Source organism: Pleurodeles waltl, chromosome 3_1 (assembly GCF_031143425.1).
Source record: "Pleurodeles waltl isolate 20211129_DDA chromosome 3_1, aPleWal1.hap1.20221129, whole genome shotgun sequence".
NCBI classification, from domain to species: domain Eukaryota; kingdom Metazoa; phylum Chordata; class Amphibia; order Caudata; family Salamandridae; genus Pleurodeles; species Pleurodeles waltl.
In genome coordinates, this window is record NC_090440.1 from 194,316,175 (window position 1) to 194,339,859 (window position 23,685).

General features: G+C 48.1%; 1 protein-coding gene across 7 annotated transcripts in view; it reads right to left on the reverse strand.

Moving 5' to 3' along the window:
* Nucleotides 1-23,685, reverse strand: part of SIN3A (SIN3 transcription regulator family member A) — a 558,946-nt gene that overhangs the window by 219,011 nt on the left and 316,250 nt on the right. For all 7 annotated transcript variants that reach the window (XM_069222171.1, XM_069222166.1, XM_069222167.1 and 4 more), the window contains one exon: nt 6,680-6,918. In XM_069222171.1, the coding sequence (XP_069078272.1) occupies nt 6,680-6,918 (239 nt within the window). The remainder of the gene's footprint in view (nt 1-6,679; nt 6,919-23,685) is intronic.

Below are 23,685 nucleotides of genomic sequence, written 5' to 3' on the forward strand. Positions count from 1 at the left end.
AGGTGACCCTGTGCTTGTGACCACTGTGATGCTAGGCACTGTTGTAAGGGCCTCATGTGCAGTCTTGCGTTTGGGACAATGGCTATGCATGAAGACATCATGCCTAGGAGTTGTAATATCATCTTTGCTTGTATCTTTTGTGTTGGATACATGCGTTGTATGATGTTGTTGAAATTTTGAATTCTTTGTGGACTTGGAGTGGCTACTCCTATTGTTGTGTTTATTATGGCTCCTAGGTATTGTTGTATCTTGCGCGGCAGAATGTTGGATTTTGCGAAGTTGACTGTGAACCCTAGTTTGTAGAGGGTTTGTATGATTTGATTTGTGTGGTGTGAGCACGTTATTAACGAATGGGTCTTGATTAGCCAGTCGTCTAGATACGGGAATACATGTATTTGCTGCCTTCTGATGTGTGCAGCGACTACTGCTAGACATTTGGTAAAGACTCTTGGTGCGGTTGTTAAACCGAAAGGCAGTACCTTGAATTGGTAGTGTATTCCGTTGAATACAAACCTTAGGTATTTCCTGTGCGATGGATGTATTGGTATATGGAAATACGCGTCTTTGAGGTCTAATGTTGTCATGTAGTCGTGTAGTTTCAGCAATGGTAACACTTCTTGTAGTGTGACCATGTGAAAGTGGTCTGATTTGATGTATGTGTTTAGTATTCTTAGGTCTAGGATTGGTCTTAGCGTTTTGTCCTTCTTTGGTATTAAGAAGTACAGTGAATAAACTCCTGTGTTTATTTGTGTGTTTGGTACTAACTCGATTGCGTTCTTTTGCAATTGTGCTTGAACTTCTATCTCCAGGAGCTCGGAATGATGTTTTGATAAATTCTGTGCTCTTGGTGGTATGTTTGGAGGGAATTGGAGAAATTCTATGCAATAACCATTTTGGATAATTGCTAGAACCCAAGTGTCTGTAGTGATTTCCTCCCATGCTTTGTAATAATGACCTATTCTTCCCCCCACTGGTGTTGTGTGGAGGGGGTGAGTGACATGTGAGTCACTGCTTAGTTGTAGGGGTTTTGGGGCTTTGAAATTTTCCCCTATTCCTAGGGAATTGCCCTCCTCTATATTGGCCCCGAAAGCCTCCCCTGTACTGTCCCTGGTAACTGGATGGTGTTGCCTGTGAGGTGCTGGCTTGTGTGGCCCGACCCCGAAACCCCCCTCTAAAGGGTGTTTTGCGGAAGGTGCTGTAATTTCCTCTGCTCTGCGGTAGAGTGCGCGCCCATGGCTTTAGCAGTGTCCGTGTCCTTTTTAAGTTTTTCAATCGCCGTGTCCACTTCTGGACCGAACAGTTCTTTTTCGTTGAATGGCATATTGAGAACTGCCTGCTGAATCTCTGGTTTAAACCCAGACGTTCGTAGCCATGCATGCCTTCTGATGGTCACAGATGTATTTATTGTTCTTGCAGCTGTGTCTGCTGCGTCCATGGAGGAGCGTATCTGGTTGTTTGAAATGTTCTGTCCTTCTTCAACCACTTGCTTTGCCCTCTTTTGTAGGTCTTTGGGTAGATGTTCAATGAGATGTTGCATCTCATCCCAATGGGCTCTGTCATAGCGCGCAAGAAGTGCCTGTGAGTTAGCGATGCGCCACTGGTTTGCAGCTTGTGCTGCGACTCTCTTTCCAGCTGCATCGAACTTGCGGCTTTCCTTATCTGGGGGTGGTGCATCCCCAGATGTGTGGGAGTTGGCCCTTTTCCTAGCTGCTCCTACAACGACAGAATCTGGTGTCAGCTGCGAAGTTATGAAAATAGGGTCTGTAGGAGGCGCTTTATACTTTTTTTCCACCCTTGGTGTGATTGCCCTACTTTTGACCGGCTCCTTAAAGATGTCTTTTGCGTGCCGAAGCATACCAGGGAGCATAGGCAGGCTTTGGTAGGAGCTGTGGGTGGCAGAGAGGGTGTTGAAAAGAAAGTCATCCTCGACTTGTTCTGAGTGGAGGCTTACATTGTGGAATTGTGCTGCTCTAGCCACCACCTGAGAATATGCAGTACTGTCTTCTGGTGGTGATGGCTTTGTAGGGTATGCCTCCGGACTGTTATCTGACACAGGGGCGTCGTATAAGTCCCATGCGTCCTGATCCTGGTCATCTTGGCTCATGGTGGTGTGAGCCGGGGAATGTGATGGTGTTTGTGCTGGCGAGACGTGAATTATAGGTGGAGGAGAGGGTGGCGGAGTAACCCTTTTCACCATTTTTGTTTGTGGTGTTTGGTCAGTTTGAAATTCCAGTCTTCTCTTTCTCCTAATAGGGGGAAGGGTGCTTATCTTTCCTGTCCCCTGCTGTATAAAAATACGTTTCTGTGTATGGTCTACATCGGTGGATTGCGGGTCTTCCTCAAACCTATGCCTTCGCATTTGGGAGGTCATTGATTGCTCTTCGGTATAAGAGCCTGAAACTGGGTCGGTTGCAGGTTGTTTCGGCACCGAAACCCTGTCTGCATCTTTTTTCGGCTCCGAGGTGGCTTTTTTCTTTTTCGGAGTCGAAACATCTCGGCGTCGATCTTCATCGTTGCCGCTGTCTCGGCGTCGAGCCGTGTCTACACCGCTATCTCGGTGTCGATGTATGTCTGCAGCACTTTCTCGGTCCCGAGAAGGCTGCGTGCCGGTGTCTCGACCGGAGTCGGACGGTCTCGGCACTGATTGGGCCTTTTTCGGTGCCGACGGTCGGTCACCGAATTTATGGGTGGAGCCATGGCCTGGTGGCAGTGGCGTCCCCTGGGCCTTGACAATCTTCTTATGAGTGCTTTTCGACGTCTTACTCACGGTTCGTGGATCGTCGAATTCCTCGGAGTCCGATTCGTGTATCGAAAAGGTTTCTTCCTCTTCCTGTACCTCGAACTCTCGGTGCGCTGTTGGCGTGGACGCCATTTGAAGTCTTCTTGCTCGACGGTCTCAGAGTGTTTTTCGGGACCGGAACGCACGACAGGCCTCGCAAGTGTCTTCACTGTGCTCAGGTGATAGGCACAGGTTACAGACCAAGTGTTGGTCTGAATAGGGGTATTTTTTGTGGCATTTGGGACAGAAACGAAACAGGGTCCGTTCCATCGGCGTTCTTCTACACGCGGTCGGGCCGAGCAGGCCCCGACGGGGATCGAAAACTACCCCGAAGGGCTCCGGAGCTCTTCGATGCGGTGTTGATTCTGACTACGCCGATCCCGAACGCAACAATACCGACGAAAATCTTACGAAATTTTGCTGTTTTTCCGTTCCGAAACTCGAAGCGACAGGAACACGTCCGAACCCGATGGCGGGAAAAAAAACAATCGAAGATGGAGTCGACGCCCATGCGCAATGGAGACTAAAGGAGGAGTCACTCGGTCCCGTGACTCGAAAGACTTCTTCGAAGAAAAACAACTTGTAACACTCCGACCCAACATCAGATGGCGAGCTATGCAAAACATGCGTATCTACAGCGACAGATGCCATCGAACATGCAATTTATCTAAAGGCAATGCTTTGATTTACTCATATAGTCACTTATTGACCAAGTGGAGTCAGCAAAAGCGAGGTCGCAGACAGCACTGCTGTTCCAACAATGTAGGAAGCTGGCTCTATATAGTGCACTACAATGAAGTACACTGTGCAGAGAGTTCAGTGGATCCCCTAAAGGCTTGTAAAGGCAGAAAAAGATTGATCCAATGCTCTATTTGTGGTAGTGTGGGTGAGCAGTTAGGCTAATCAAGCAGTCTTGATATGCATTTGTTGTACTCACAGAGGCAATAAAAGAGAGACATTAATTAATCTGAGACCAATTTAGAAAAATAACAGTTGCTTTTATATATGCTTTGAACCAAAGAACTGTTACAAGCTAAGAAGTTTTTAAATTAAAAATACTTTTCAGTTTCAAAAGTAGAGAGTGCAATTTTCAGAGTCTTCGGTGTTAACCTATGGAAGGAAATGAAGAATGCAGTTCTGCAAGTAATAAGTGCACAACTTACAAATCCAGTCTTCTGGGTTTTAGGTCAACTCCAGGCATGGTTCAAATCGGTATCAAGAGCGCGCCCTCAGCGGCACATTGGCGGCTGGAGGCAGAGGTCAAATTCGGAGTCGGTGGCCAATGTTGGGGGTGAATGAAGATGCGCTGCTCACAGGTAAGTAAAAGAGTGTCAGAAGTTGGTCTCCTGAGGTTGAGGTAAGCACTGGGGGCGCCACAAGGCAGCCCCAAACCTACACCTTCCGCAGCATGGGGTAGCCAGGTGCAGAGTGCCAACACAGCGTTGGGCGCCCAATGTTAAGCAATTTAACAAGGGGGTGGCTGATGAGGCACTGCTCACAGGTGAGTAAAGTGGGGTCAGGACTCTATCTCCTGAAGTTGAGGTAAGTATAAGAGGGGCCAGAAGGCAGCACCAAACTTACACCCTCAGCGGCACTGGGGCAGCCAGGTCCAGGTGCAGGTGCCAACACAGAGTCTGGCACGCAATGTTATCCAAAGGAGATCAGTTTCAGAAACAGGCTGCAGGCTCTGGCCAGGAGGCCGGGCGAGGACAGCCCAAAACTGCCAGGTAAGCAGAGATGCCAGGGGTCATAGGGACACAGACAGTCCAGCTCCTAAAGACCCAGGGGCTCCAGGTGCAGGGGTGACTTTTGGGGTTGAAAACAGCTTACCAGGCAGATCGTTGTCAGGGGGAGTCCTTGGATTGAGGCTGCAGGTATCTCTGTGGAGTCCAGCAGGGGTCAGCCCACGGTGGACTCTTGCCGAGGGCATCAGGTGCAGAGGCAGTTTCGCAGTTCCTTAAGCAGATGACTTATTTTTGAAGTTTGTTTCTTTTGGACAGGTCTTGTGTCCACAGCAGTTCTTGGTCTTTCTCGAATGCAGGTGGTACTCCAAGGTTTTGGAGATAGGTGGGCTGAGGGACAAATTGTCTTAAGTGCAGGTTCTTTGAAGGCTGCAGACAGGCCGGTAGGGATGGGGCAAAGTCAGTTGGTGTCTTCAGTCTTTTCTGCTGATGCAACTTCTGTGGTGTCCGGCTCTTCTTAGGTTGCCAGGAATCTGAGTTCTTGGGTTCAGGGGTGCCACCTTAATACTGAATTTAGGGATGTTACAGGGAGTGCCAGGTGGTAGCCAATGGGCTACTCACTTTTATGGTGACTACACCCTTCTTATGACCACTTCCTTTGGGAAGTGGGCATAGCCTTAACCCTAGTGGCCTAATTCCTTCCACGCAAGATGGAGGGATTTCAAAAGTAGTGTCCACTTCAGCTCGTCCACCTTGGGGGTGGGACTGGTATGACTTGGGCACTCCTCATAATTTAACAAATTTTCCCACCAGTCCTGCCGCCAGGCACGGGCTTTTTTTCCGTCGTATAAGGCTTATCATGGCCACCTACTGATCTCTCCAGCGCGCACTGACAGCACCTGGAGATCCATGACCATCTTCAGTTCGTTTATGCCTCAACCGCGCTTTTATTCACAATTCGCATTTCCAAAGTCTTGACAAAATCTTGAAGACGAAACACGTGTTGGCTGTTTTGCTGTATGGACTTGTTGCTACATGTGGTCATCTGACTGTAACTCTGACCATTTATTATCATCTGGCTGTTCTGGATATTTGGACTTATTGTACAACGTAGTCTTTGCGATTGAGACTTTGACTACCCACTTGCATCTATAGTAAACTCCTACACATCATCTTTCTAGACCGGACATCTGCTTGATTCCTGAACATTATCAGGATCTACGACACGGGTGTGCCCTGGCCACTCTTTTCTTTTTAAGGCTATCTTTGTGACCAGCACCTCTGCGTCTGAACACACCAGGGCAGGTAATCGGAAACTGCTGGCGATTCTAAGCACCTTGGTCCCTACTTACCTTAAATTCAGAAGAACAGTCCTGTAAGTAGTTTGCAACTGACCTTATGCAGTGAATGTTTTCCACATAGGATAACATTACAGTGTTTGAGGATCATGCCGCAGATCTGATAGCTGTATTTTCTAGGTTTTAAAATATCACTAACTCGTAAAGTACTTACCTGATCTTAATGTCTAAATCAATATAAAAATCTGCTATTTTTTTAAAATTGGTGTTGAATTTTGTCTTGAGTTTGTGTTTCAATTACTGACTCTGTGTGTACAACAAATGCTCAGCACTATCCTTTGATAAGCCTAAACTGCTTGCCCACACTACCACAAGAGAGAGCCGGTACCAACCTGTTAATCTGCCTCCTTTTAAGTATCCTCTAAAGCCAATCAGCTCTTAGTTCTACACTGTTTAACATTTATATACCTCCTCTCGCAGATATCATTTAGCCATTTGTATTCAAGGTGTTCATATACAGATAATACACAGCTATTGTTTTGTTATAACATTGTCTTAGGTGCATTCTTGAGAGTCACTTGGTAGAGTCAGAAGAAATTCTAGTGGAGCCAGTGTGCTCTTGCTTGTGGACAAAGGATAGTCACAAGTTTAGTGACCAATTCTTTGAAGAAAAACAAGTCGCAAATGTCTGGATCTAAGACTAGATGGCATGAGTATGTAGAACATGTGAATCTAGAGCCACACATGTCACACACAAAGTTGTAGGTAACAGGCAAAACAACACATGCAAAATACAACACATAGCACAGCAGGAGTTGTACATGAGGATGTAAAAGAGAATTATTCCCATAACAGGAAAGAAACCCTAACAAAACATTTAAACAATACAAATGTGCAACATATATCACTTCTGAGCATACCTTTTCAGTACAATAGGAACAGCGACAGACGGGTTCTTCTTCAGACCGTCAATGATATCTGCAGCCTTGTCAGCATATATCCTCTGCAGAGCCTTCCGGTGGATGACCTCTGATGTGCCACCCAAGGTATTGTCAAGCCGGAACTTGGCCTGTTCCTCAGCAGACAACCGCGAGAGCTTCTTCTGTACTGTCTCCAACACCCGGATTGTTGCAAGATTGGTCTCCAACACAACATCCAGCTGAAAATAAAGGGAATCTTAGGTCAGACAACCTCCCATTGGCCTCAGATGTCATAGCAAATCAAACTACATTCTCAGAAAAGTCACTTAGAGGGACACAGAGAGGCCACAAAACCTAAAATTAGAACATTACTGAGACCTAACAACCATGTGAAGCCTGTGAAAGTAACAGCACTTTACTCATTGGCATTAATGAGTGGCACCAGCTGCTCAGACAACAATACATATAAAAGATAGACATTATTCTTGGACGCTAAACCGAACAAGGATTCCCAATCAATATTATGCTTTAACACTGCTCCCAGATTGAAAAATGGACCACTACATGATCGAACTGGCAATATGCTGCTTATGGGTAATACAGCTACCACAGCAAAATACTTGTGCACTTCACTGCCATGAACAAATTACAAAGCACAAACATCTGAGGGAAAGTAAAAGGTTTACGCAATGTCAAATTCCAAGCTATATGAATTGGAACATTAGCCTGGTGAATCTTTAGAAAGAGCCACAACAGTGCCTGTACAATGCATGCGGAGTAGTCTGTGTAGCTGACCTGCAGATTCTCCTTGCTACTGACAGTTTGGGAACTCTAAAATTCTGGCCCACGACCATGAATCAGGATCTCTCTACTGGAAGTTGCATCAATTGGAACTTAAAAATGTAAATTAACTTCAGCATTCAGGAGCTTTAGAGTCAACATGAAGGAATACCAGAAAAATATTTAACTGCCTTACACTAGTATGTTGGACTCATTATTATTCCTGCATGAATTGGCTCAATAAGTATAGTGGAATTTGTACTTGCCACGAACAGATACTTGCAGGGTAAGTAACATTCTGTTCGAAGCATGTGTGGCTGTACATACACATGCCCTGCATATATTGTAAATCAGTCCCCATCAGAAGCGGCAGCTAACTTGTGGGTGTTGCACTTTTGAAAACGAGTACGTACCACTGCCTGACCTACATTTGCTTGCTGGCATGCTAAAACATTCATACAATAATGTTTAATGAAGGTGTGTGTTGTGGACCATTTAGCTGCTTTACATATATCAGCTATGGGACTGTTTAATAGACAAGCCATGGATGCTCCCTTTTTCCTAGTAGTGTGCACTAGGAGAAGTAGGTGAATTTCTTTTAGGCTTATATAACATGTTTGAATACATTTAACTATCCACCTAGCTATGTCTGATTTAGATATAGGGTTGCATTTATGCGGAGAGAAAAAGCCGCAAAAAGTTATTTAGTTTTCCTCACAGTTCTAGTTCTATCAATATAGAACATAAGGGCTTTTAACATCTAAGGTAAAAAACGCTCTTTCCGCAAAAGAATCTGGTTGTGGGAAAAAAACTGGTAACTTAATTGCTGGGTTGAGGTGAAATTGAGAAACCACTTTAGAGAGAAACTTAGGGTTGGTGTGAAGAACCACTCTATCCCTATGTAGTTGGAAGAACAGTTCTTCCAGGATTAAAACCTGGAACTCACTTACACATCTGAGTGAAGTCCTGGTGACTAAAAATGCCACCTTCCAAGCAAGGAACTGAAAAGGGCATGAGTGTAGGGGTCCGAATGGAGGCCCCATGAGTCTTGTGAGAATTACATTAAGGTTCCATGAAGGTGCTCTTGAGCCCCAAACAATACCTCACTATGTTCAAGGGAATGCTTAAAAATACAGAGGACATATTCAAAGACCCAAGAGGAGGAGGAAAAGCGTAGGAAAATATCCCTGGCAAATGTATCCATAGTGCGTTGCCCTTGGATAGTGGGTGTGGGAACCTGGATAATAAAGTTTGGGCATTTTGCCTTTTCTGCGGTTGTGAAAAGGTCTATTTGAGGGAACTCCCAAGAAGTAGGACTTGTGGGTGGAGTTCCTATTAGTGGAAATGTTGCTGCATCCTGCTTAGCAGGTCTGCAAATGTGTTATCTGTCCCTGGGAGATTGTCTGCCAATTGGGGAACCTTATGAGACAGAGCCCATTTCCATATGATCTGTGATAGATGTGAAAATTGCTGAGACCGTGTCCCTCCCATTGTCCGTCCTGACTAGGACAACCTTAAGTCAGGTGAGGAAGGTAAGCTTTTAAGGCTAGGTCAAAAGGTGAACAGCTTGAAGCTCGAGGGAGTTGATATAATGACCCAGATGTTTTGTGTCCCACATACCCTGTATTGTCAGATCGTTCAGATGTGCACCCATCCTGTGAGTGACATGTTCGTTGTCAAGAGTTATGTGGAAAACATGGTTCAGAAGAGGCCGCCCTTTTTAACATGTTTCTGGGATTCCACCATTGCACAGACTGATAAGTTGGGTGGTCTAACAACACTAGATCCTGTAGGAGACCCTGTGACTGGGACCACTAGTGAGCTACACATTCTCGAAATGGACGCATGTGTATTCGGGCATGAGGGACTGTAGCAATACATTCCCAGAAGACTCATCACTGTCTTTACAGCTAAGTGCTGATTTGGTTGAAGTTGAAGCATTAGGGCTTGGAAATTGTGTATTCTTGCTGAGTTGGGATATGATAGGCTGACTTGGGAGTTCAAAATGGCTCCCAGGTATGGTTGGATCTGTAGAGGTATGTATATTGTTGACATTGGTGAAAGTATGGTTCTTTCATAAGCCAATCATCCAGATGAACAAGTTACTTACCTTCGGTAACGCTTTTTCTGGTGGATACAGTAGCTACCTGTGGATTCCTCATCTTATGAATTCTCCCAATGCGCCAGCATTCAATGGAAACTTTCCCAGCTCCACACGTCGAGGAGGATGTCACAATTGCACGGCTCCGCACGCGACTCCGTCTGACATCATCGTGGCAATAAGAGGTCCTCGCCGGTGTGCTGACGTCAGTTTCACAATTTGAGGTGAACAGGTGAAAACCGCCCCCCACAAAAACAACATATATATACCAATCCAAATACAATATAAACACAATATTATTTATATAAAACACCAAAAACAAATATTCATATCTAGCAAAAGAAGTCTTGGTATGGCCAGACAGAAAACGGGAAGGCGGGTGGGACTGTGAGGAATCCACAGGTAGGTACTGTATCCACCAGAAAAAGCGTTACCATAGGTAAGTAACTTGTTCTTCTGATGGATACAACTACCTGTTGATTCCTCACCTTATGAATAGAATCCCAAAGCAGTACCGCATTCTGAGGTGGGCGCCTGACCAGTCACACCAAGAAATCCTGCAATACACAACGTGCAAAATAGCCGTCCATCCTAACTTCCGAATCCACGCAATAATCCTTCGCAAAAGTGTTTCGCAAAAGTGTGGAGGGAAGCCCAAGTTGCTGCCACAACTGGTACACCTCTAGCCAAGGCCGAAGTGGCAGACTTAGCCCTGGCTGAATGGGCTCCAATACCCTCAGGAGGAACCTTCTTTGCCAGTGAATAACAAATCGTAATGCAAAGAATGACCCACCTGGATATGGTTCTCCTGTGAACAGCTTTTTCTTTCAACTTGCCCACATATCCAACGAAGAATTGGTCATCAACATGAAAGTCTTTTGTCCTTTCAATATAAAAACTCAGAGCTCTTCTCGGGTCTAGACGATTAAGTCTTTCTTCCTCCTTTGAAGGGTGGGGAGGAGGGTAGAAGGATGAAAGAGTTATAGACTGCCTCATATGGAAGGGAATGACAATCTAAGGAAGGAAAGCCGCCCTGGTTCTCAACATCACCTTGTCAGCATGAAAGGATGTAAAGGAGGTTTGACACTAAGAGCCTGGAGCATACACACTCCTAGCAGACGCAATAGCTATGAGGAAGATTGTTTTCAAGACTAACAGCCTCAATGAACAAGAATGCATCCGCTCAAACAGTGAACCCATTAAAAAAGTAAGAACCAAATTCAAATCCCACTAAGGAATGAGAAATGGAGTGGGAGGAAACTTCCTAGTCAGGCCTCTCAAGAACCTGACAACTATAGGAGATATAAACAAGGAAAGTTGGTTGATCAGGAAGGCATGGAAAGGCCGACAGCGCCGATAAGCAACCCTTCACAGTTGCAACTGCACAACCCTTCTGTGCTAAGGAAAGGGCAAAGAGCAAAACATCAGATAAATGGGCCTTTAAGGGATCAATTTGCCTCTGTCCACACCAAGTAACAAATTTCGTCCATCTGTTGGCATAGACCGTTTTGGTGGAGTGGCGCCTGGCTGATAAAATAACATCCACCACTTCGGGAGGGAGATAAAAAAAACTCAGATTGCTCTGTTCAATCTCCGGGCATGAAGGTGCAGGTTCTGGAGGTGGGTGTGTAGAACCTGCCCCTGCAACTGCGAGAGGAGGTCTGCCCTGTGAGGGAGACGGAACGGAGGGCACAATGAGAGTTGGAGAAGGTCTAAGTACCACATCCTTCTTGGCCAATCCGGAGCTATTAAAATGACCTGAGTCCGGTCTTGGCGAATCTTCCTCAGAACCCAAGGAATCAAGGGTAATTGGGGAGGGGGGGGGGGGGGGGGGGGGGGGGGGAGAAGACGCGTAAAACAAATGGCCACACGAAGACATCTGAAACACGTCCCCAATGCTCCTTGCACCAGATACAGGAGGCTGCATAACGACAGGCAATGCGCGTTCTCCCGAGTGGTAAACCGGTGTATCTGTGGAAAACCCCACATCCGGAAGATTTGAAGGACCAGGTCTGCAGGAGAACCCCACTTTAGGGTGACGGACGAGAAATGGCGACAGACTGTCCGCACGTACGCTGAGAACCCCTGCCAGGTGGTTTGCTACTAAGCAAATCTGATGATCCTGAGCCCAGGACCATAGCCGCAGAGCCTCTCTGCAGAGAGGATACAACCGTACCCCCCCCGCTTATTGATATACTACATCGCAGTAGTGTTGTCCGTCAAGACTTGTACTGACTGACCATGAATGGACGGGAGGAAGGCCTGGACAGCCAGACGTATTGCCCTCAGTTCTAACAGACTGATGTGAAACATCTGTTCTACTGGTGAACAATGGCCTTTGATCTCCAGGTCCCCCAGATGAGCTTCCCCCTGAGAGTAGAAGCATCCGTTATGACCATAGCCACCGGAGGTGGGAGGGAAAGCAGCCTTTCTTGAGAAAGGTTGCCGTCCACAGCCCACCATCGTAGATCCGCTGTAGCGTCTCTGGAGATAGTTATTAATTCGACCAGATCCCCTTTGTGTTAAAACCACTGCTTGCGGAGACAACACTGGAGAGCCCTCATGTGCATAAGTGACTAACAGAATGCAAGAAGCAAACAGACCAAGCAGACGTAGGACCTTGAGGACTGGAACAGCCGCTCCCTTTTGAAACATTGGAATCACCGACTGAATGTCCTGAATCCGCTGAGGTGGAGGTTAGGCCCGATTCAATGTTGTATCCAGTACTGCCCTATGAACAGGAGGCGTTGAGAGGGCTCCAGGTGAGACTTGGGCACGTTTACCGTAAAGCCCAGGTTGAACAACTGCAAGTGAGGCATCACAAGCTCTGGGGACCCGGTTTTGATCAGCCAATCGTCCAGGTAAGGAAATCGATACTCCCTACCTTCTGAGGTCTGCTGCAATCACCACCATCACCTTCGTGAAGACCCGAGGTCCAGAAGTAAGACCAAAAGGAAGGACCACAAACTGGTAGTGTTGCGACCGTACCAAAAACTGGAGATATTTCCTGTGCGACTTCAGAATGGGTGTAGGAAAATGGTTCCTTGTTGCAGTTACACCACGCCCAAGGGTATAAGTCCATTCTTAGACATTGTAAGTACAGTGTGGCCATATTAAGTATATGGTCTGGGAGTTTGTCAAAAGAAACTCCACAACTCCATAATGGCTACACTGAATACTGGGAAGTTTGGTATCAAACTTCTCAGAATAATAAACCCATACTGATGCCAGTGTTGGATTTATTTGAAAAATGCACACAGAGGGCATCTAAGAGGTGCCCCCCTGTATTTTACCCAATCCTTCAGTGCAGGACTGACTGGTCTCTGTCAGCCTGCCACTGAGAGACAAGTTTCTCACACTCTGGGGTGAGAGCCTTTGTGCTCTATGGGGCCCAGAAACAAAGCCTGTACTGGGTGGAGGTGCTTCACACCTCCCCCTGCAGGAACTGTAACACCTGGCGATGAGCCTCAAAGGCTCACCACCCCCCTTTGTTGCAGCGCCCCAGGGCATCCCAGCTAGCGGAGATGCCCGCCCCTCCGGCCACTGCTCCCACTTTTGGCGGCAAGGCTGGGGGAGATAATTAGAAAAACAAGGAGGAGTTAGCCACCAGTCAGGACAGCCCCTAAGGTGCCCCGAGAGCTGAGGTGACTCCTGCCTTTATAAATCCTCCATCTTAAGTTTGGAGGATTCCCCCAATAGGATTAGGGATGTGCCCCCCTCCCCACAGGGAGGGGGCACAAAGAGGGTGTAGCCACCCTCCAGGACAGTAGCAATTGTCTACTTTACTCCCAGACCTAAACACACCCCTAAATTTAGTATTTAGGGGCTCCCCAGAACCCAGGAAATCAGATTCCTGCAAACTAAACTAGGAAGGAGGACTGCTGACCAGAGAATCTGCAGAGACGACAGAAGACGACAACTGCATTGGCCCCAGCCCTACTGGCCTGTCTCCTGAGTCAAAAAACTGCAAGAGCGACGCATCCAACAGGGACCACCGACCTCTAAAGCCTCAGAGGACTGCTCTGCATCTAAGGACCAAGAAACTCCTGTGAGCGGCGGCTCTGCTCAACAACCAGCAACATTATTGCAACTTTTCTGCAACTTTCAAAGACTTCTAGCCGGAAGCGTGAGACTTCACCCTCTGCACCAGACACCCCTGGCTCGAGATCCAGAGAACAAACACCACAGGGAGGACTCCCGGGCAACTGTGACCCTGTGAGTAGCCAGAGACGACCCCCCTGAGCCCCGACAGCGACGCCTGCAGAGAGAATCCAGAGGCTCCACCTGACCGCTACTGCCTGTAACAAGGGACCCGACCACCTGGACCAAGCACTGCACCCACAGCCCCCAGGAACTGAAGGAACCCAACCTCAGTGCGGGAGTGACCCCCAGGCGACCCTCTGCCTAGCCCAGGTGGTGGCTGTCCCGAGAAGCCCCCACTGTGCCTGCCTGCACTGCTAGAGTGACCCCGGGTCCCTCCATTGTTTTCTATCTAAAACCAGATGCCTGCATTGCACACTGCACCCGGCCACCCCTGTGCCGCTGAGTTTTGTGTGCCTACTTGTGTCCCCCCCCAGTGCTCTACAAAACCCCTCTGGTCTGTTCTCCATAGGCTCCTATGTGTTTTGGGGACCTCTGCACCTGACTGGCCCTGTGCTGCTGGTGTGGTAACTTTGGGGTTGCTTGAACCCCCAACAGTGGGCTGCATATGCCCAGGAACTGAGACTTGTAAGTGACTGACTTACCTCACAATCAACCAATACTTACCTCCCCCAGGAACTGTTGATTCTTGCACTGTCTACTTTTAAAATAGCTGTAAGGAAATGCTACCTTGGCATGGTTACTGTAAGGAAATGCCTCCTTTGCATGGTTACCCCCTGACTTTTTGCCTTTGCTGATGCTATGTTTTGAATTGAAAGTGTGCTGAGGTCTGCTAACCAGGCCCCAGCACCAGTGTTCTTTCCCTAACCTGTACTTTTGATTCCACAATTGGCACACCCTGGCATCCAGATAAGTCCCTTGTAACTGGTACCTCTGGTACCAAGGGCCCTGATGCCAGGGAAGGTCTCTAAGGGCTGCAGCATGTATTATGCCACCCTAGAGACCCCTCACTCAGCAGTGTAGTACCCAGTTAAGCCAAGGAATGCCCTGACTTGAGTCTCGGTTTTTGTAGCTACCCAGTCCAGAATAGTCTGGATCTTGGGTTGGAGTGGCTGAACTTGGCCTCCACCTACAAGGTGTCACAAGTAAACCACAGTACCATGCCCTATCTGACATTTGGATGCCTTGATAGAGAGGCCTGCTGCTTGCAGGGCCTTCAAAACCTTCTTCAGGTGGACCAGATGATCCTGCCAGCTGGAGCTAAAGACAGCAATGTCGTCAAGATAAGCTGCACTAAAGGACTCCAAGCCAGCAAGGACTTGATTCACCAACCTTTGGAAGGTAGCAGGGGCATTCTTTAAGCCAAAGGGCATAACAGTAAACTGATAATGCCCATCAGGTGTGGAGAATGCTGTCTTTTCTTTTGTTCCTGGTGCCATTCTGATTTGCCAGTACCCTGCTGTCAAGTCAAAGGTACTTAAGTATCTGGCAGCACCTAGTTTGTCAATTAATTCATCTGCCCTTGGAATGGGATGGGCATCTGTCTTGGTGACAGAATGAAGTCCTCTGTAGTCCACATAAAACCTCATCACTCTCTTTCCATCTTTGGTGTGAGGTTTGGGGACTAAGACCACTGGGCTAGCCCAGGGGCTGTCAGAGTGCTCAATGACTCCCAATTCCAGCATCTTGTGACTTCCACCTTGATGCTTTCCTTAACTTGGTCAGACTGTCTGAAAATGTTGTTTTTGACAGGCATGCTGTTTCCTGTGTCCACATCATGGGTACACAGGTATGTCTGACCAGGGGTTAGGGAAAAGAGCTCAGCAAACTGTTGCAAGATTTTCTTACAGTCAGATTGCTGTTGGCCATAGAGGATGTCTGTAGGAAGTTGGCTCTGTATGCACTATTTCAAAGTAAGGAATAGTATGCAGAGTCCAAGGGTTCCCCTTAGAGGTAAGATAGTGGCAAAAAGAGATAATACTAATGCTCTATTTTGTGGTAGTGTGGTCGAGCAGTAGGCTTATCAAAGGAGTAGTGTTAAGCATTTGTTGTACATACACACAGGCAATAAATGAGGAACACACACTCAGAGACAAATCCAGCCAATAGGTTTTGTTATAGAAAAATATATTTTCTTAGTTTATTTTAAGAACCACAGGTTCAAATTCTACATGTAATATCTCATTTGAAAGGTATTGCAGGTAAGTACTTTAGGAACTTTGAATCATTACATTAGCATGTATACTTTTTACATAAAACACAATAAGCTGTTTTAAAAGTGGACACTTAGTGCAATTTTCACAGTTCCTGGGGGAGGTAAGTTTTTATTAGTTTTGTCAGGTAAGTAAATCACTTACAAGTCTCAGGTTTGGGTCCAAGGTAGCCCACCGTAGGGGGTTCAGAGCAACCCAAAAGTTACCACACCAGCAGCTCAGGGCCGGTCAGGTGCAGAGGTCAAAGAGGTGCCCAAAACACATAGGCTTCAATGGAGAGAAGGGGGTGCCCCAGTTCCGTTCTGCCAGCAGGTAAGTACCCCGCGTCTTCGGAGGGCAGACCAGGGGGGTTGTGTAGGGCACCGGGGGGGGACACAAGTCAGCACAAAAAGTACACCCTCAGCAGCGCGGGGGCGGCCGGGTGCAGTGTGCAAACACGCGTCCGGTTTTCAATGGTTTTCAATGAGAGACCAAGGGATCTCTTCAGCGGTGCAGGCAGGCAAGGGGGGGGCTCCTCGGGGTAGCCACCACCTGGGCAAGGGAGAGGGCCTCCTGAGGGTCACTCCTGCACAGGAGTTCCATTCCTTTAGGTGATGGGGGCTGCGGGTACAGGGTCTTTTCCAGCCGTCGGGAAATGGAGTTCAGGCAGTCGCGGTCAGGGGGAGCCTCGGGATTCCCTCTGCAGCGAGGCTCAGGGGGGACAACTTTGGTTACTCACGGTCTCGGAGTCGCCAGAGGGTCCTCCCTGAGGTGTTGGTTCTCCACCAGTCGAGTCGGGGTCGCCGGGTGCAGTGTTGCAAGTCTCACGCTTCTTGCGGGGAGTTGCAGGGGTCTTTAAATCTGCTCCTTGAAACAAAGTTGCAGTTCTTTTGGAGCAGTGCCGCTGTCCTCAGGAGTTTCTTGTCTTTCTTGAAGCAGGGCAGTCCTCAGAGGATTCAGAGGTCGCTGGTCCCTTGGAAAGCGTCGCTGGAACAGGGTTCTTTGGAAGGCAGGAGACAGGCCGGTAGGACTGGGGCCAAAGCAGTTGGTGTCTTCTGTTCTTCCTCTGCAGGGGTTTTTCAGCTCAGCAGTCTTCTTCTTCTTGTAGTTTCAGGAATCTAAATTCTTAGGTTCAGGGGAGCCCTTAAATACTAAATTTAAGGGCGTGTTTAGGTCTGGGGGGTTAGTAGCCAATGGCTACTAGCCCTGAGGGTGGGTACACCCTCTTTGTGCCTCCTCCCAAGGGGAGGGGGTCACATCCCTAATCCTATTGGGGGAATCCTCCTTCTACAAGATGGAGGATTTCTAAAAGTCAAAGTCACCTCAGCTCAGGACACCTTAGGGGCTGTCCTGACTGGCCAGTGACGACTCCTTGTTATTCTCATTATTTCTCCTGGACTTGCCGCCAAAAGTGGGGGCTGTGTCCAGGGGGCGGGCATCTCCACTAGCTGGAGTGCCCTGGGGCATTGTAACACGAAGCTTGAGCCTTTGAAGCTCACTGCTAGGTGTTACAGTTCCTGCAGGGGGGAGGTGTGAAGCATCTCCACCCAGAGCAGGCTTTGTTTCTGTCCTCAGAGAGCACAAAGGCTCTCACCGCATGAGGTCAGACACTCGTCTCTCAGCAGCAGGCTGGCACAGACCAGTCAGTCCTGCACTGAACAATTGGGTAAAATACAGGGGGTATCTCTAAGATGCCCTCTGTGTGCATTTTTTAATAAATCCAACACTGGCATCAGTGTGGGTTTATTATTCTGAGAAGTTGGATACCAAACTTCCCAGTATTCAGTGTAGCCATTATGGAGCTGTGGATATCGTTTTTGACAGACTCCCAGACCATATACTCTTATGGCTACCCTGCACTTACAATGTCTAAGGTTTTGCTTAGACACTGTAGGGGCATAGTGCTCATGCACTGGTGCCCTCACCTATGGTATAGTGCACCCTGCCTTAGGGCTGTAAGGCCTACTAGAGGGGTGACTTATCTATACTGCATAGGCAGTGTGAGGTTGGCATGGCACCCTGAGGGGAGTGCCATGTCGACTTACTCGTTTTGTTCTCATCAGCACACACAAGCTGGCAAGCAGTGTGTCTGTGCTGAGTGAGGGGTCCCCAGGGTGGCATAAGATATGCTGCAGCCCTTAGAGACCTTCCCTGGCATCAGGGCCCTTGGTACCAGGGGTACCAGTTACAAGGGACTTACCTGGATGCCAGGGTGTGCCAATTGTGGAATCAAAAGCACATTTTAGGTGAAAGAACACTGGTGCTGGGGCCTGGTTAGCAGGGTCCCAGCACACTTCTCAGTCAAGTCAGCATCAGTATCAGGCAAAAAGTGGGGGGGGTAACTGCAACAGAGAGCCATTTCTTTACACAAGCCCCCCCCCAGCCCACAGGCCAGGAGACTCAGCCAAAGCTGGGAGAGTCTTCCTAGTCTGTCAGGCGAGGAAGAGTAGAGGAAATAGGCTGGTTTGTTGCAGGGCCTACTCTGCCTTGCATCCTCCTGTCCAGGTCATTCCCTCTGGGGAACTGACCCACTTCCACAGTGATAGGACCTAATCTGAACTGCCTCTTGTCTGTGCTTTTAATGTCTTCACCCATTCTCTCTATTTTGGGGTTAGAGGTATCCACCTCTGCTAATCTTATCTTAGCCAGGGTCACCCCTAGCTTACCCAAAGAGGTTACCCAGAGCTGGAGTAACCCCACCATGACCAACAGGGTCAGGGGGCCTAACTTTCTATTTGGCATGGGGTCTGACCACCATGCCAAGGATAGGGCAGCCATAAAGGCTAACACCCAGCAGAGGCCACTGACAGCTGTCAGTGCCCAGAACCACACCTTTAGCTCTTCACCTACAAGGGAAGGGGCTAAGTTACAGGCTTCTTTGGGTTCAGGGTGCCTGTCGGCTGTATTAGAGTGGGGGGTTACCACATCTTGTAGTAAACACCCTTCTTCCACTCTTTCTTCTGTTAGCTGAGGAGCCACCCACTCAGACTTAACAGTTGCCTGACTAGCCAGGACTTCTTGTGGGTCAGGTTGGACTTTATCAGAGCCATTTCTGGAGTTCTCCCCTACTGGAGCAGAATCTCCTTGGCTTGCTGGAACCTTGGCTAAAGGTTGTCCACCTTTCCTACTCTGTTTCCTTTTCTTTTTCTTCTGGGGCCTACTTGCATTTACTGCAGAGGCAGGAACTCCAGAATCCTTGGGAGAGGACTGGCACTGGACCAGTTCCTCTCTTGGGCTCTGACTAACCTCTGGGTAGTCATTTCCAAGGAGACAATCAAGGGGGAGGTATGTACTGACTACCACCCTTCTCCAGCTAAAAGTCCCACCCACTTCTATGGGCACAAAAGCCACAGGCCTATCAGTGACCCTGTCTGGGCTAACTCTTACTCTGGCAGTCTCACCTGGTATGTACTGGTTTGAGAACACCAGCCTGTCATGCACAATAGTGTGACTGGCACAAGTGTCTCTCAGGGCAGTGGCTGGGATTCCATTCACCAGTAGGTGGTGGAAGTGTCTACTTCCCTCTGGAATCTCCAACTCACCTGTTGGGCCCTTTTTCCATCCAGTTGAAGGCTATGAAGACCTCCTCATCTGAGGAGTCATCTCCAATGGCTGCATTGGTCACCCCTGGGATTTTGCTAGGGGGTTTGTTTTTGGGACAAGAAGTGTCCTTGGTGTGGTGCCCTGTCTGTCTACAGTTATGGCACCATGCCTTAGTGGCATCCCAGTTCTTACCCTGGTACCCACCTTTGTTTTGGGTTGTGTCTCGGGGCCCACCCAGCTGGTCTGGTTTTTGGGGGCCTACAGAGTAATCTTTTTCTTTGTTTCTAGTGTCACCCACTTTCTCCTGAGGAGGTTTTGTAACCCCTTTCTTTTGGTCACCCCCAGTGGAAGTTTTGGTTACCCTAGTCTTGACCCAGTGGTCTGCCTTCTTTCCCAATTCTTGGGGAGAAATTGGACCTAGGTCTACCAGATACTGATGCAACTTTTCATTGAAGCAGTTACTTAAAATGTGTTCTTTCATAAACAAATTATAAAGCCCACCATAGTCATGCACTTCATTTCCAGTTACCCAACCATCTAGTGTTTTCACTGAGTAGTCTACAAAATCAACCCAGGTCTGGCTCGAGGATTTTTGAGCCCCCCTGAATCTAATCCTATACTCCTCAGTGGAGAATCCAAAGCCCTCAATCAGGGTACCCTTCATGAGGTCATAAGATTCTGCATCTTTTCCAGAGTGTGAGGAGTCTATCCCTACACTTTCCTGTGAACATTTCCCAAAGGAGAGCACCCCAGTGAGATTTGTTCACTTTTCTGGTTACACAAGCCCTCTCAAAAGCTGTGAACCATTTGGTGATGTCATCACCATCTTCATATTTAGTTACAATCCCTTTAGGGATTTTCAACATGTCAGGAGAATCTCCGACCCTATTTATGTTGCTGCCACCACTGATGGGTCCTAGGCCCATCTCTTGTCTTTCCCTTTCTATGGCTAGGATCTGTCTTTCCAAAGCCAATCTTTTGGCCATCCTGGCTAACTGGATGTCCTCTTCACTGGAGTTATCCTCAGTGATTTCAGAGAAGTTGGTCCCTCCTGTGAGGGAGCCAACATCTCTGACTATTATGCTTGGAGTCAGGGCTTGAGAGGCCCTGTCTTCCCTAGATAGGACTGGTAGGGGGGAATCACCCTCCAAGTCACTATCATCATCCTCTGAGTTGCCATCCTCAGAGGGGTTGGCTCTTTCAAACTCTGCCAAAAGCTCCTGGAGCTGTAGTTTGGAAGGTCTGGGGCCCATTACTATTTTCTTTAGTTTACAGAGTGACCTTAGCTCCCTCATCTTAAGATGGAGGTAAGGTGTGGGGTCGAGTTAAACCACATTCATCTCTGCACTAGACATTATGCTTCTAAAAGTTGGAATACTTTTTAAGAATCTAAAACTAGTTCTAGGATCTAATTTAAACTTTTACAAAACTTTTAAACTCTAAAAGAAATGCTAAACAGGATCTAACACAAGGCCCTAGCAGGTCTTTTAAGAATTTAGAAAAATTTCAAATTGCAAAAACAATTTCTAATGACAATTTTTGGAATTTGTCGTGTGATCAGGTATTGGCTGAGTAGTCCAGCAAATGCAAAGTCTTGTACCCCACCGCTGATCCACCAATGTAGGAAGTTGGCTCTGTATGCACTATTTCAAAGTAAGGAATAGTATGCACAGAGTCCAAGGGTTCCCCTTAGAGGTAAGATAGTGGCAAAAAGAGATAATACTAATGCTCTATTTTGTGGTAGTGTGGTCGAGCAGTAGGCTTATCAAAGGAGTAGTGTTAAGCATTTGTTGTACATACACACAGGCAATAAATGAGGAACACACACTCAGAGACAAATCCAGCCAATAGGTTTTGTTATAGAAAAATATCTTTTCTTAGTTTATTTTAAGAACCACAGGTTCAAATTCTACATGTAATATCTCATTTGAAAGGTATTGCAGGTAAGTACTTTAGGAACTTTGAATCATTACATTAGCATGTATACGTTTTACATAAAACACAATAAGCTGTTTTAAAAGTGGACACAGTGCAATTTTCACAGTTCCTGGGGGAGGTAAGTTTTTGTTAGTTTTGTCAGGTAAGTAAATCACTTACAAGTCTCAGGTTTGGGTCCAAGGTAGCCCACCGTTGGGGGTTCAGAGCAACCCAAAAGTTACCACACCAGCAGCTCAGGGACGGTCAGGTGCAGAGGTCAAAGAGGTGCCCAAAACACATAGGCTTCAATGGAGAGAAGGGGGTGCCCCGGTTCCGGTCTGCCAGCAGGTAAGTACCCCGCGTCTTCGGAGGGCAGACCAGGGGGGTTTTGTAGGGCACCGGGGGGGACACAAGTCAGCACAAAAATGACACCCTCAGCAGCGCGGGGGCGGCCGGTTGCAGTGTGCAAACACGCGTCGGGTTTTCAATGGTTTTCAATGAGAGACCAAGGGATCTTCAGCGGTGCAAGAAGGCAAGGGGGGGGGCTCCTCAGGGTAGCCACCACCTGGGCAAGGGAGAGGGCCTCCTGGGGGTCACTCCTGCACAGGAGTTCCGTTCCTTTAGGTGCTGGGGGCTGCGGGTGCAGGGTCTTTTCCAGCCGTCGGGAAATGGAGTTCAGGCAGTCGCGGTCAGGGGGAGCCTCGGGATTCCCTCTGCAGGCGTCGCTGTGGGGACTCAGGGGGGACAACTTTGGTTACTCACGGTCTCGGAGTCGCCGGAGGGTCCTCCCTGAGGTGTTGGTTCTCCACCAGTCGAGTCGGGGTCGCCGGGTGCAGTGTTGCAAGTCTCACGCTTCTTGCGGGGAGTTGCAGGGGTCTTTAAATCTGCTCCTTGAAACAAAGTTGCAGTTCTTTTGGAGCAGTGCCGCTGTCCTCGGGAGTTTCTTGTCTTTCTTGAAGCAGGGCAGTCCTCAGAGGATTCAGAGGTCGCTGGTCCCTTGGAAAGCGTCGCTGGAGCAGGGTTCTTTGGAAGGCAGAAGACAGGCCGGTAGGACTGGGGCCAAAGCAGTTGGTGTCTTCTGTTCTTCCTCTGCAGGGTTTTTTCAGCTCAGCAGTCTTCTTCTTGTAGTTTCAGGAATCTAAATTCTTAGGTTCAGGGGAGCCCTTAAATACAAAATTTAAGGGCGTGTTTAGGTCTGGGGGGTTAGTAGCCAATGGCTACTAGCCCTGAGGGTGGGTACACCCTCTTTGTGCCTCCTCCCAAGGGGAGGGGGTCACATCCCTAATCCTATTGGGGGAATCCTCCTTCTACAAGATGGAGGATTTCTAAAAGTCAGAGTCACCTCAGCTCAGGACACCTTAGGGGCTGTCCTGACTGGCCAGTGACTCCTCCTTGTTATTCTCATTATTTCTCCTGGACTTGCCGCCAAAAGTGGGGGCTGTGTCCAGGGGGCGGGCATCTCCACTAGCTGGAGTGCCCTGGGGCATTGTAACACGAAGCTTGAGCCTTTGAAGCTCACTGCTAGGTGTTACAGTTCCTGCAGGGGGGAGGTGTGAAGCACCTCCACCCAGAGCAGGCTTTGTTTCTGTCCTCAGAGAGCACAAAGGCTCTCACCGCATGAGGTCAGACACTCGTCTCTCAGCAGCAGGCTGGCACAGACCAGTCAGTCCTGCACTGAACAATTGGGTAAAATACAGGGGGTATCTCTAAGATGCCCTCTGTGTGCATTTTTTAATAAATCCAACACTGGCATCGGTGTGGGTTTATTATTCTGAGAAGTTTGATACCAAACTTCCCAGTATTCAGTGTAGCCATTATGGAGCTGTGGAGTTCGTTTTTGACAGACTCCCAGACCATATACTCTTATGGCTACCCTGCACTTACAATGTCTAAGGTTTTGCTTAGACACTGTAGGGGCATAGTGCTCATGCACTGGTGCCCTCACCTATGGTATAGTGCACCCTGCCTTAGGGCTGTAAGGCCTACTAGAGGGGTGACTTATCTATACTGCATAGGCAGTGTGAGGTTGGCATGGCACCCTGAGGGGAGTGCCATGTCGACTTACTCGTTTTGTTCTCATCAGCACACACAAGCTGGCAAGCAGTGTGTCTGTGCTGAGTGAGGGGTCCCCAGGGTGGCATAAGATATGCTGCAGCCCTTAGAGACCTTCCCTGGCATCAGGGCCCTTGGTACCAGGGGTACCAGTTACAAGGGACTTACCTGGATGCCAGGGTGTGCCAATTGTGGAATCAAAAGCACATTTTAGGTGAAAGAACACTGGTGCTGGGGCCTGGTTAGCAGGGTCCCAGCACACTTCTCAGTCAAGTCAGCATCAGTATCAGGCAAAAAGTGGGGGGTAACTGCAACAGAGA